The 14,598-nt window shown below is 40.8% G+C and overlaps 1 protein-coding gene across 1 annotated transcript in view; it reads left to right on the top strand.

Annotated features, from left to right (window-relative positions):
• Positions 1-1,000: 1,000 nt before the first annotated feature.
• The window catches only part of LOC121183622 (glypican-5-like), a 45,676-nt gene continuing 32,078 nt past the window's right edge, over positions 1,001-14,598 (top strand). The window contains exons 1-7 of the mRNA XM_041040771.1: positions 1,001-1,178; positions 3,880-4,041; positions 8,690-9,237; positions 10,440-10,622; positions 11,993-12,174; positions 12,384-12,443; positions 12,922-13,044. Of these exons, the coding sequence (XP_040896705.1) occupies positions 1,001-1,178; positions 3,880-4,041; positions 8,690-9,237; positions 10,440-10,622; positions 11,993-12,174; positions 12,384-12,443; positions 12,922-13,044 (1,436 nt within the window). The remainder of the gene's footprint in view (positions 1,179-3,879; positions 4,042-8,689; positions 9,238-10,439; positions 10,623-11,992; positions 12,175-12,383; positions 12,444-12,921; positions 13,045-14,598) is intronic.

The raw sequence follows: 14,598 nt of genomic DNA, 5'->3' as shown, positions 1-14,598 counted from the left end.
TTTGGGCTCTTTATGGTTTTATGCCACCTCCTCTCAGAGTATTGTTGCTGACCATGTCCATCCCTTTATGGTAACAATTTACCATCTTCTAATGGTTACTTCCAGCACGATCATTTTCATTGTATTCCTATGCTATTTTATTCTATGCTATTATTGTGTTAACTGTGTAAAATGCTCACGTGCTGCATTTGATTTGATTTGATTTGATTTGATTTGATGCCAGGATGCAAAAGTTGTCTCAAACTAGTTTCATGAACATGACATGATGAGTTCAGTGAGGTTCAGTGGCCTCCCCAATCACTATATAGATTTCAAACCAGTTGAAAATCTTTGGCAAGTGGTAGATCAGAATATTGGCAGCCTGAATGTGCAGCTGACAAATCTGCAGAAATGATGCAATGCAATCATGTCAACATGGACCACAATCATTTTATCACGAATGTCAAAATGGCTGCTATGGCCCAGAGTGACCAGCAGGTGGCACCCATGTTCCATTTTAAGCCGTGTTTTCCTCTAACACTTCACCCATGGTTTAGTTTAATGGACCCAATTTGATGCAGCAGCTGTTTAAAAAAAATGAGACATATAACTGCAATTAAAAAATCAATAAATAAACGTACAGCCCCATAGCCTGTGTGAACGGGGGGTGTAAGTACATTGCTTTAATTCCTTATGATTGCTCTGACAAACTCCCATTGTGTTATCGGCTTCTTAACTGCAGTAAGTTATTGTGAACATTGCAATAACTTCTTTAATAACAGCCACGCGTTGTCAAACGGAGCTGTATTTAGAAAGTACTGTGGGTGCACATGTCAATTAAGTAATTGAGCTGAAGTGAGGGAGAGAGTCAGAGAGAGGAGGAGGGCGCTGAGCCTGATAGTGGGCTCCAGACAGACTCACTTGGCTGCAGATGAAGTTTTCAGCCACACTGCACCGTGCGGGACACTTAGGAATTCATACTGAACATCCAGAGTCTCTATCTTCAGACTGAGATGTTGCGATGTTCCGTGCAGCCTTTCAAAACGTGGACTTGTTTTGGGTGATTTTGCTTTATTTTGTTTTCCTACCGGAGACCGGCTGTAGATCAGCCGATGCAGACAGCTGTCATGAGGTGAAGACAGCCTACATGATGCGCCAAATAGGCCCCGTGGAGTTGGTGCCAGACAAACCGGGAACAGGTCAGTCAGTCCCTTTGGAAGTATTATCTTAGAAATTTTATATAAGTTTTAAAAAGAAACATGAAATAACCGGAGGTGGGTTACAACTAAGTACACTTACTGAAGCACGTACTTCAGTAAGTACATTTTGAAGTAGCCAAACTACTTTTTCTACTTTTAATTTAGACTCCAAACTTTTCTAAGGGAAATACATTGACTTTTTACTCCACTACATTTATTTACATAACTATTTTATTAATTTGCAGTTCAAGATTTTAAATATAAAACACATAATGAGTTTATTAACTGCAACATAATGTTATAAATAAAATAACTGAACACTTTATTAAATAAAGGCTACTTGCTCCATTTTGACCCATCTCACTACATCAAATGGTGCATGCATACTAATGCATCGGAAAAAATAATGTCATAACACTAGTAGGAGCATTCTTCTGCATAGTGACTGCTTTTACATTAATTCTAGTACATTTTTTACTGATAATACCTATGTGCTTTTACTTATGCAAGAGATTTTGAATGTAGGACTTTTAATTGAGTATTTTTACTAAGTAAAGTATCCAAATACTTCATTCACCACTGGAAATACATAAGATCACTACTAACCTCAGTAGTGTTAAATTAAAGTTAGCATCTCTCCTGAGATGTATGATAGGAAAAAAAAAACACTGATGTGATTGTGCCATGTAGCCCTCAAAGGGTTTACCCCCATAGCTTTATAAATGCAGGGCCAAATTCCAGATATTAGAGATCATCACTGTGCCGCATAGGCCAGCACCTAGTGGAGAGAGGCTATTTCTGTTGAAAACTAATCTAAATAGTATGGAACGCTCATATAGATCTATTGAAAGCATGCCAAGTTATAAGTGGCGGTGTTAATGATTCTGTTTTCTAAATATGAATGCCCATTTTGGATTTTTTTTCCAGTTTAAGTGAGTCTCTTTGTACATTATTACTGACCTGCAGTCTGTTTGCAAGTGTGCAACCATTTCTTAATTGCTGAGTGGGAGATCTTTCTTTTCTACAAAACTGCACCCAAAAAACAAAAACGAGGAAGGTGGTCCTTGCAGCCTCAACATAACTTAAAAGCTATCCTTGTGATAATTACAGTAAGTGATAATGCAAAATATTCATGCAATCAGCTGCAAGAGAGAGAAAGGTCAGTGTTAAATTAATTTAACTGTTCCTAAAACCGCAGTAAGACAAAGTAACCGAATAAAGTGTTGTTATATTTCTATGATGTTAGTGTTATTACTGCGCTGACTGGCAGTGTGCCTTGTCTTTGTGATTGTTGACAGCTAGTTAGCAATATACTGTGGTGACCTTAGCAATCTTTGGCAGAGTTGTCGGCTAATTATAGATGGTTGCGAGTAGCATTTTTTCACCAGCTTTGAGCGTCTCTGGGTCTTTTGGTCTGGCATTCATTGATCTGCTGTGGGCCATGGATGAATCAGCTTCAGAAAAATGTCGTTATAATTAGGTTTTCCACAGGTGATGGACCGTTTTCTTGTTGATGAAGACATCTGCATGAACACGTCCTGCACCTGATTGAACACATGAACCACTCCCTGTGCTGTCAGTCGTCTTTTGTTTCATGATTTAAACTGGAAAAAAAAAACAAAAAAAAAACAAACAAACAAAAAAAAAAAACGTGGTTTTGGAAATGTTGTTGAATTTCTACTAAACTATCCACTGAAAATTCTTGATGGATAGTTGAGCCTGAGGTTTCATCATTGGGCTTGAAAATACCAGTTACACTAAAGATTCTTGGCACAAGATCCACAAACGACTTGTTGTCAGGCTGCAGTCAGGCTTCCAACCAACCTGCTGTCCTAACTGCAAATGAGGAATGCAATACATACAATTACCAATAAATAGCAACTATCTCAGTTATGTATCCCATGGTCAGCCAGTGCTAATATGAATAGCTCAAATCTGACACAGGTGTGTGTGAGTTTGCGTGTGTGTGTGTGTGTGTGTGTGTGTGCATGTCAGGTCAGACATAGGTGGACGGCCCATTTCTCTCATCTGTCTGTCTCTCTCCCTTGATCTCAGTCAGCTGCTTGACAGCTTGGCTTACAGCAGTCACCAAAGTCAGACTCCTGCACATCATGCACACACACACACGCACACGCACACACACACACACACACACACACGGACACACACACACACACACACATATTCTGGTGTGAGCGGTGTAGTGTCACCCACTGTGCATGTCATCATGTCATGTCCCAACAGACTCATTGTAAAATTATTTTTAATAAGTCATAAAGCCTTGTGCACTAAATGCTTTTAGACTGCAGGTCCCTAAATGGATTAACAAACTGAACTGATTAAAAAGATGTTTATTTTTGCTGAGTTACTTATTCGTAATACACAGGAAAAAGTATTTGCATAAAGCTCAAAACAACAAATCTCAAACTCTGAGTGTCTTTTGAGAAGCCCAAGTACACAAATGTAATTTTGGAACTCATTCTGAACATTTATTCTAGAGAAGTCTTAAATAATTATTAGATATGTTATTGTCTCTATTAATCCTGAGAAACATGAATACATTTGAAAATTTTTAACCAAGATCAAAGAAAAGGTTTGCATTGTGTTGGGTGAGTTTGAGCCTCTCTGTCACTGGAAATATCTGCAGATCTAAGGTGAAATTACTCAGACTGAACCAATCTCCCACATCTGTGTCTTTCAGATGAGTCGCTCCGAGTGTGTATCAACCCTGGGCCCACTTGCTGTACGAGTAAGATGGAGGACAGCTACATGGCAGCTGTTCGCAGTGAGACGCAGCAAAAGATGCAGTCTTACAGCTTCGAACTCAAGTACCTGATCGCTGGACACACCAAGGCCTACCAAGGTACAGGAGAGGGAGTTATAGAGGAAGGAAGTGGTGCTGTTTCTCCCATACATTATTGAAGAGAAAAACATAAGAATTGAAAAAAATGTTGCTGCCCGGTTAGCTCAGTTGGTAGAGCATGGGACTCAATCTATCAGGGTTGTGCATTTGAGCCCCACTCCGGATGGCACCACCTCCCATGGGCCCACCACCTGTGGGAGGTGTCGAAGGACTTCGGTGCATTGGGGACTGGACAGCAGTCGCCCCCGCAACCTGGGCCTGGACCCAGATAAGCGGCAGATGATGACATGACAAAAAAAAGTTTTCTATTTGCCCAGCAAATCAAAAAAAGATTGTAGCGGGAAGGTGTCGAGGGAGGGCAATGTATACAGTGTACACAAAGACTGATATGTGTTTTTGTTCCTCAGTTGAATGTATTCTCTTTTAACAGGTGCTGAAACCATTTGTCACAACAGTCGATCAGTTAATCAGCAAATTTGGTAGCTTATTACCTATTTACGTAATCTTTTAAGCAAGCATTCTTTGGTTCCTCTTTCTCAAATATATACATTTTCCTTCATTAATTTAATATCTTTAGATACTGGGTTGTTGATTGGACGAAACAAGTATGTCATTATCATTTATCCTGGACTCTGTAAAACTGTGATGGCTGTTTCTCGCTATTTTGTGACTTTTCTGACTGAATGATTGGAGAGAAATGTCTGTGGGTGATTCAAGGACCCAAATCAAAGTGACTTTAATAACAGTGACGATTTTGGTGTTTTAACAGCTCTGTCAAGTGCCTGTAGCCCCCCTGTCATTCTCACTTTGTGTGTTCATCATGAAATGGCTAGTTTGTGTCAGGGTGGTGGTGCGAGGCCAGTTTATTTTGTGAGGCGCCACAGTGGCTAGCCAAACAAACAACTGATGTTCGATTGAGTCTTTGTGAGAGCAAACTCTCAGAGGGAGCAGCGGAAAACTTTGTTACAACTCTCCGCTCTCTTTCTCCGTCTGTCTGTCTCTGTCGCTGCAATAATCAGGTTTTGTTCTTGACCAATGAGAGAGCGAGGGACGGAGAATGTTTACATTCAGTACGTATCCGCAGCAAAGTGTTGTTGCCCTGGGCAACAGCCGGTCTCTAACGGCTGCTCTGAATGGGAGGAAGAATACTCTGCTTGTCCACTTGTCTCTCAACGCTATTCACCAGTCTCTGTGAGCATGTGTGTGTGTGTGAGAGAGAGAGAGAGAGAGAGAGAGAGAGAGAGAGAGAGAGAGAGACCTAGTGTGTATGTGTTTACATGCATGAATGTGTGTGTGTGTACGTGTGTGTGTGTGTGTGTGTGTGTGTGTGTGTGTGTGTGTGTGTGTGTGTGTGTGTGTGTGTGTGTGTGTGTGTGTGTGTGTGTGTGTGTGTGTGTGCATGCCCATGTAGTGTGGAGATTATGAGATGGATAGAGCTGATGAAACCTAGCAGACAGACACTGCAAACATTTACCTCTCATGCTTTCTTTTTTCTGTCTCTCTGTCTCTCACTCTCTTCTCCCCTGCCTCATCTGAATGCACTCAGGCTCAGTTTCAGCTGCTATTTATGCCCAATGGATGTCCAAACCATCCATGGGTAAAATTAATGCAAAACTCCCATACACAAAGAGGGTCCATGGCCATGGCCAAAACTACGGCAAGAAAGAGGAAACAAGTCTGGAATTTGCTGCATTTACTTGAAATTTACCAGGCTTAAACAATACAATTTAAACATTTAAGGAGTCAGTTCACCCTGATAAAATACACATTTTCTAATTAACATCTAGCCATTGATAAATCGATAAATTGATAAATCAGAAACCATGTGCTGTAGACCTTTCTGTTCGCACTTTTCATGGGAGCTTTTTTTGTGGTAGGTGTGTCAGATATCACAAAACATGGACAAATACAACAAAAGCTACCCGAACTGCTAAAGCAATTGTTGTGGAAAGTGTGCTTTTTTTGTGATTTGGGAAATGAAACGAAATTTGCACAACAGCAGTGTTCCTCAACAGCTGAGCTAAATCTCAAAGGATCTTCTCTCCAAAGCACAGTGATTATAACCCACTAGAGAAACTGAGACATGCCCAGAGCGGTTGTACTCAGGCTCCATTTACACCCTGTGGATTACTTTTGTCTGTGAGTGTGTGTATGTGTGTGTGTGTGTGAATATGTGTCTGCATGCTTGCGTGTGTTTCTCCTGGCACTGTAAGACCCTTGTGCCCTCTTCTCCATGTCGCAGCTGTTGTCCAATCACATAAGGCAAATAGCCAATCACATGACCCCAGAGCGGTCTTTGCCTTGTCACTCGATGCCGTCTGTATTTGAGTTGCTATTGCCAGGACATGGGTATGCAAACACATAAAAGTGAGACATTCTCACTCGGTGCATTAGTCTAAGGAGCCCCATCACTGCTGCTTGAAAATTTCATTCCCCAGCCACTTTTCTTTCTCCACTTGCTCACTTGCTTTCTTTCATTTATTAAAGTAAAACACTGTCACTGCTGTGTAAACTGCACTGGAGGCCTTAAATAAGGAAAAACATGCATGCTTTTTAATACCCAGTCAGCTGAAATGCTGCGGTTGGTTTATGTAATGATTTCCTTGTTTAGTACATTTGTGAGTTATCTAATTAATCCCCTAATAAAATGCTGTCACTTGGAGAGTCAGGTGGCTGCAGCTGTGATAGTGAAATACGAAGATGACATGAACACACACACTCACAAACATGCCCGCTGACTCACTGAGAGACTTGGTGAAAGTCACAGATAGATTGGTTTCTCTCGCTCTCGCTCTCTCTTTTACTCCCAGTGGTCTGTGTGTGTCAAGATGCCAGCAGATTGACATCACCCTTTTTACTTGGCAAGTTTCAAACATAGCCACACACACACATGCTCACACAAACGGGCACACAGCCTCTGTTAAGGGGAGGGTGCTGTCCACTTTATTAGACCCTGTTGGACATAGGAAACACAGTGGATCATGAGATTGGGCCTCTCATTATCACCTGACTATAGATAACAGGCTAGTGAAAATGAGCTCAGTGTTGAATTAAGTTGTGAGCTATTTTGGCCCATATGTGGCAGGATAAAGTCAGTCCAAGGTCGGTTAGACACAGAGTGTGTAACAAGAAAAGCTAATATACACACAGATATGGAAATGCTACATGTAACGTGGGAATGACGTGGATCTATGTCAGTTGTGCAACTATTTGAAATCACAACACGTTTATGCAGAATTACTGTTTATGAGTTACATAACACACTGTATATGTGTTATATGTACCATATATCCAGAGATTTTATGTTTGCTAAAAGGACCGATTATAAAGGACCAGTTGCACTGTGATGATTCCACAGTAGCCCAGAATGGACAAGTCAAACACTGGGTTTAGAGACGTTATCTGATGACCACCATAGGTTCTCCTACATACACAGGTAGGGGGGAGGGGTATTCAGTTGGTTGCAATCTGTAACCTCTCCGCAAGATGCCACTAAGTCCTACATGCTGCAGCAGTGGCAGAAGAAGTACTCGTATCCTTTAAAAATTACAATACAACAATGTAAAAGTACTCCATTTCAAGTCCTGTATTCAAATCAAAGTATAGAGGTATTACTAGAAAAATGTTTTTCAAAAGTACTGGTTCTGCAGCAACTTGTACCATGTAGTTGATAAATTGTTGTATTGTCAATACTAATGCATCACTGTGTAAGCAGAATTTTACTGTTGTAGTTGGGTGAGTTAGTAGTTTTAACGACATCTTATACAGGTGGGTAATTGGTGGGTAATTACTTCATTGGTTCCCAATCCTAGTGGTTGGGCCGTTCCAAAGGGTCACAAGAGAAATATTAGGAGTCATGAGATGATTAATGGGAGAGGGAAGAGGGAATACAAAATTCTGACACACAAATCTGTTTTCATATTTTGAATTTTTGTCTAAGGTTTGCTTCTTGTGAAATATTGGATCATTTGAACATTTAATTAAATTAAACCATGTGACAAGATTAGAGAGGAGGTCTCTGTGGAACTGCTAACAGCTCACAGACATCTCAAACATGACAAGAAGCCGTAACTGCACACTGTTTTTATAAGACAAGCTAAAATGGTTGTAAACTACTGTTGTTTTATATATTTTTTAAAATGTATTTATTGTAGTGTGGTAGATGTATAAAGATGCAGGCAGCAGGAATACTCAAGTAAAAGTACCTCATAATTGTACTTGTGTAAAATAATAATAATGTAATATATGGTTGCAAATAAAGCTATTCCATGTGTGATAATTTTGGCTTAGATAAGTGAGTTGTGAGTTGTTATGTCTCACTGATAAAACAGTGGCAGCCTTCCTTCATGTGTTTCATAGAAGACAGTTGCTGCTCATTCAATTGCTAATTCACAATGCAAGGCCCTAATTTTTCTACTGGATTAATTTGGATTGGCCAAGCAAGCTAGCTTTCAGGGATACTTGGTACTCAGACATTTCCCAGTCCAGTATGATGATGGGTCATTAGACAAACATTGAAGAAACTGGATATCCCTGCTAACAGTAGATAACTGTGCAAACACTTACATATTCCTTCCTTAATATTCATGATTTCTCATGGTCTGCTAAGAATATAATCCTTGTCGCTCTGTCCTCTCTCTTTCTCCAGAGACCTTTGAGTCGCTCGTGTCCTTCACATCTAACCTGACCAGCTCTCTGTTCGACAGCGCCTACTCCGCTCTGGCATCCGACTGTCGCCCCCTTGTGTTGCAGCTGTTCAGCGACATCAAACGCCAACTCTCCGGAGACTCCGATTCCTCACTGGACAACACTGTGCGTCGATTCTACAATGATCTCTTCCCTTTGGTTTACCGCCGTCTGCTCAACCCTGGGATTGGCCACATGTCATTCCAGTCCTATTCCTCCACCTCCACCACTCATGATGATTGCCTAAGGTTGACGCGGCAAGATGTCAGCCCGTTTGGACCCCATCCTCGCCTCCTGGTCAGCAGCCTGTCCCGTGCGCTCCGGGCAGGTCGGGCATTGAGCCGACTGCTCAGACTGGCTGGAGAGGTTGTGAATGTGACCGAGAAGGCTACGTTATCAAGAGAGTGTGGCCGAGGGTTAGTGAGGATGCAGTACTGTTCCCACTGCAGAGGGCTAACACTGATACGGCCCTGCACGGGACTGTGTGTTAACATTATGAGAGGATGTCTGGTAAGTGGTTGAATTTACTGTTTGGATATGTGTTTCTGTTTTAATGTTTGTTTACAGTAAGTTCCCATTATAATGATATTGTACAGACTGAGAGTGATAAAATCCAGAATTAAATTCTGTGAACTTGTTGTTAGAAAGTGTTGTACAAGTCTCAGCCTCTTCACCCCATTAGAATCTACATTTAAAGATTTGGGGAAATTCACTCATTTGTTGTCTTGAAAGACTGTGTGCTAAATATGGAGCTGGGGGTTGATTAGCTTAGCTTAGAATAAAAACTGGAAGCTCAAAGATACAGCTACCAGTGCCCATATGCACAAATGAAAAAAGGACGATTTGTGGTTTTACTGAGAATTATGAGCTGCAAGAAAACATAAGCATATTTCCCAAAATATTGAACTGTCCCTTTAAATTAACTTGTTCTTAAACCTCCTGCCACGTCTAAATTAAATAGTTTTTTATATATTAAACATTCATCTGATGTTATTCTATTCAGGTCAAGTGTGTGTGTTGCAGCCGGTACTGTTTTAGATGCATATGAGGCTTCAGGGAGTCTGTGTTTCCCTCTGCCTCTGGAGGGGCAAGTGAAAAATTGTTGTAATGCTGCCACCTCTCACATTACTGAGTCAGTAATTCACAGCATTTTATCATCAATAAATCATTCCCACATTAAGTTTCAGAGCGACAAATAACAAGAGTATTGCCAAGAGAACTGGCAGTGTCTTCCACGCATTTTACTGGGCTGCTTCGAAATTTGCTGGACAGCTTTAACAGTGCCCACAACAGAGAGGCTTCTTTATAGCACAAAACTGGAAGATGGCACTGTTCATCCTGCTTGAAAGTTTCTTGGATGCAAAGAAAGTGTGATGGAAAAACATGTTTATCCTCTTCAGTAGAGGAAAAGAAAGAAAAAACACAGTGTGCAATACATTCTTACTGTGAAAGGAACAGTTTGGTTTATGGGAAATATTGTCTTGGCTATCCTGTCATGAAAAAACTGCCAGTCTTCTCAAGCACAATTGTTTTTGATTGACTGATTTTAAGGTTTTGCATATTACCAAGTGGGTATTACAGAAATGTACATGCACATCTCACAGTTCACATCTCAGTTTCTTCACTTCTGTCACCTTTGTATTTCTTCTCCCCCACTCCGTATTCTCTTTTCTCATTTCTCTTCTTTTCCTGTTCATTCTCATCTATTCTAGGTGGGTGTATCAGAGCTTGGTGCCCCCTGGGGGAGTTTGGTGGTATTGCTCCAACGGTTAGCCGCCACTTTAGCAACAAGCAGCAACCACAACAGCATGGAGTTGGCACTGCTAGCGGTCCGAAACCATGTGAATGATGCCATACTGCACGCTCAGCTGCACGGGCCACGCATTACAGCCACAGTAAGCAGAGGGGATGATGGGATGGAGGGGAAATATCCAAGTGGCTTGCTTTGCACCCTCTACATTTTAAATTGTTACTGTAAAAAATAAAAAAATAAAATTGATTCTGGATATTGATGCCAGTCTACTGAAAAAAAGTTTTGAATACCAAAGTAATTGTACCCCTGTAAAATGCAATCATCAAGGAGCTCAAAACTGAATCAAGGACCAGGAAAAGATTAGTGAAACATACTTACTCATATGCCCCAATAATAAAGTCATTTGAATTTTGGACAAAGAGTGAAGAAGGCCATGGGTTTCTTTCAGCTTGGCAGCTGAATTTCCTCACAAAAGCCTTGTACCTAGATGAGCTAAAAACAGCCTCATTCTTCAGAGAATCTGGGGTTCCCCTCAGTCTGTGTGTGTGTGCGAGTGTGTGTGAATACAGATCCAGTGCCAGACAAAGACTGTGGTTGGCGGGACAACCCATACCCAGAATGCAGCTTGGTTCTGAGTGATGAGAAAGTTTCTGTGGCTAATCTCTGGACAAACAGACGACACACAAACACATGCATGCATGCACACACTGTTGGAGGAAGAAATAGAGCAGCTGTCCAACTTTGAGAGAACACTGTGGACTTAGTAGAGTAGATTCCTGAGAGGTAAACAAACACACACAAGCATAATCACACTGCTAATTGTGGCTAATAAGAAAATACCACTTCATTAAATATTTGATCAAGCTTCTTATTCATTAGACACATCACCAAAGGCTAACCCCTAACCCTTTAACAGTTTGCAGGATTTACATGCAGCATTTAGGGTCAATAGATAATTGTACACTGAAAGTGATAGTCTTAACTGCCCTCTATAAAACATTATGTGTTATAGAGACCCACTATGTTGGGTTTTTTAGAAATATTTGCTTGATTTTGTGGCACAATAAGACACTTTTCAGCACAAAACACATTTTACTTCGTAGATGCACAAGACAAGTCTAGTTTTGCTGTTCTGATTGCAGTTGCATGCATGATGTCATTTTGGGACCTTATGATACTTTTTGTGTCTTAAATGAAATTTATGTCACAAAATGCACAACTGGGATCAGTTAGAAAAGTGAAACACCACATTCTGTGATCAAGAGTTAGAAAAAATAGTTATCAAGTGAGCAGAGAGTTCTAAAAAGCTACTAATAGATGTTGAAACATCAAGTCTCTGCTTCTCCAAGTGCAAATTTCAGTGAATCTACTTAAAAAGAAAAACCAAGTCAGTCTAAACAAACCTAAACCGCTGTTTGAGATATTCCATGTGCATCACTTTTCTTTTCTTTGAGGGGCAGCCCCATCATGAGTCTTTTCAAAATACCACCATGCAAACTGTCTCCTCCTCAGGTAGAGAAGGTCTGCGGTCCCCAGGCAGCTGGTCCCTTGATGTCGAGTGCAAACCCCACCGCCTCCCATATTACAACCACGGTGACTCCTGCTACATCACTAACCTCAGAGAAGTCATCTGTGACTTCACCTCCCTCGGCGGGCCCTGCTGCTCATCAGCGTCTGCAGCGGAAATCCCGGAGGTGAGTTACTTCTGATGAAATGTATCTGGGGCAATTTACGGTTAGAAATGTGTCACTGTAGGTGAATTAAATCGGTGAGCAGGGAGATAGCATAGAGACTCTTTTTAGTTTGAACCTTGAGTCACAGCAGAAGAAAATCAATTCAGATTTTTTTTGTGTGTGTGTGTGTGCGTGTGTTTATGTGTGTGTGTGTATTTGTATTCCACTAGGCTGTTTCCTCTTAAAGGTTCCAGAGGTGACAAGAGTCAAAGCCTGAAGAAACTGTCTAGGTAAATTAATCTCCATCAGCTGCACTTTTAATTATTATTGTCAGAAGCACCATCCCATGCCCTCGTCCATAATCAAGAAGCAAAATGACTAATCACTTGTTAATGCCCGTTCCTGTGTTTTTCAGCAGTCATTTACTCCATCCTGTCCATTTATTAGTAATGGTAGTCACGGCTAAACAGTCAGTGAACTTTTAATTGCTTTAACTGCAATTTGAGTAATACAACCTCTTTATAAATTTTATGTTGAATTTATATATTGCCATATTGCCATTTTCCAAGTGTCACTCTGAGAAAATAAAACCTGAGATAGATATAGATAGATAGATAGATAGATACTTTAGTCATCCCCAAGGGAAATTCATAAATTCTAGCAGTGGAATTGGAACAAATAAAAACATATACATTGGTCTTATTCTTCCTTACAACAATCCAAGCATTCAGCTGTGCTAATCTCTCTCCCTCTTTCTCTCTCTTTCAGGGAGTTTGAGGGCTCTATCCAGCGGTACCAGTGGTTTTTCTCTGAGCTGCCAGAGATGCTTTGTGAGAGTGAGATGGAGGTTGAGCAGCACACATGCTGGAGTGGCCAAGACGTTGCAGAGAGGTATGTGTGTTGAATAGCATTCATTACTTTGTAGCAAAATAATTTTCCCAGGAAGGGCCTACCGTACTCCAGACATGTAGAACAGTTGCTCAGACACAGTATGTGGTCCTAGACCACTACTCGAGTAGTGACAAGGACTTTCTGGCATTTAATGCTCATAAAGTTCCAAACGATGAAAACTCTAATGAAGAGCTGTAAAAATAATAGCTTTGGATGCTGGGCCAGGTGTGGGCATGAAGACTTCTTCAGCTGTTGGGCCTGGATCAGGCTTGGGCTGAAATTTAAGGCCTGTGCAGTACAGTGGGGGCCCTGTAAAATCCAAGGTGGTGCTTAGTTAATTTGTCACAGAATATAGCGATGCTACAGTATTTAGCCTTGTCTCGCTGTGCTTCCAGTTGCTCAGACCCTGTAGCATATTATAGCAGTATTTATGTACAGTAGGGGATGTCTTTATTCCAATATACTGTAGCATCCAGTTACAATTTGTGGTCAAATGACAATCTAGTAGTTGTGTGAGAAAGACATAAAGTGCCACTTGGGATTTTACATCTACTCAACTGCATTTTACTGGTGTAAGTTATATTTTTGTTACTTTAAAGCTGATATCAATGTGAAATCTCCAGATTTTTTGTTGAGAAGTTCAACTTCCATCCAGTGTGTTTTTGTTTTCTACATTTATGTGAAACAGAACTGTTTGAGCATTAAGAGCTAGAAATGAATAGAATAATTTTTAGATTAAAAAGGTACAAAAGTGCAGCACATGAGAATGTGTGTGTGTGCATGCACGTATGTGCGTGTTTGTCTGTGTGTGCATGTGTGTGTGTGGCCCCTAATAGTTGCCAGGGCAGGGGGGTGACAGGCTTGTGAAGGTTAGAGAGTTTGTTTCCAGAGTCTTTCTCATGGTGATTACATTGGCAGCTTAAACTGGTAACAAGACAAATGAGCACTCACACACACACACACACACTCACACTCACACTCACACACACCCCTACACACAGACACACAGACACACACACACCAACTAACACACTAACACGTACCAACACAGACTCTGCAATACACACATAATATGGGATGATTGTGCTCGTCTGACATCTCACAGCCTTATCCAACACACACACTCACACATACGCACACACAGACACACACATTAAGTTCTATCCATCTCAGTAGGGAATTGCTTGTTGTGATGGAGAAGGTTTTCCATTAATGGTCTATCGACCATATGAAACAGGCCATGTAGCCTTGCAAGGACATCCTACACAAACACACACACACACACACACACACACACACTTTGCTTTGTCACTATCAGTGCTACAGTGAAGGCCAGTAAACCTTGTATTTAATGGTTTCTGCCATTTTGTTTGTCATTTTGTGTCGGTTGATATTGTAAGAGAAGTGGAGCAGGACCCCCTTTAAATATATGGCTTAACTCAGAAGGACCCACATTCTACACTCAGTAACACATTCCATAATAAACATCGTAGACATGTATAAAATAAATTACTTATATACATTGTAATATACTGTATACTTAATGTATATATA

This window comes from Toxotes jaculatrix, chromosome 6 (assembly GCF_017976425.1).
Source record: "Toxotes jaculatrix isolate fToxJac2 chromosome 6, fToxJac2.pri, whole genome shotgun sequence".
NCBI lineage: Eukaryota > Metazoa > Chordata > Actinopteri > Toxotidae > Toxotes > Toxotes jaculatrix.
This window is presented reverse-complemented; position numbering and strand designations above follow the sequence as displayed.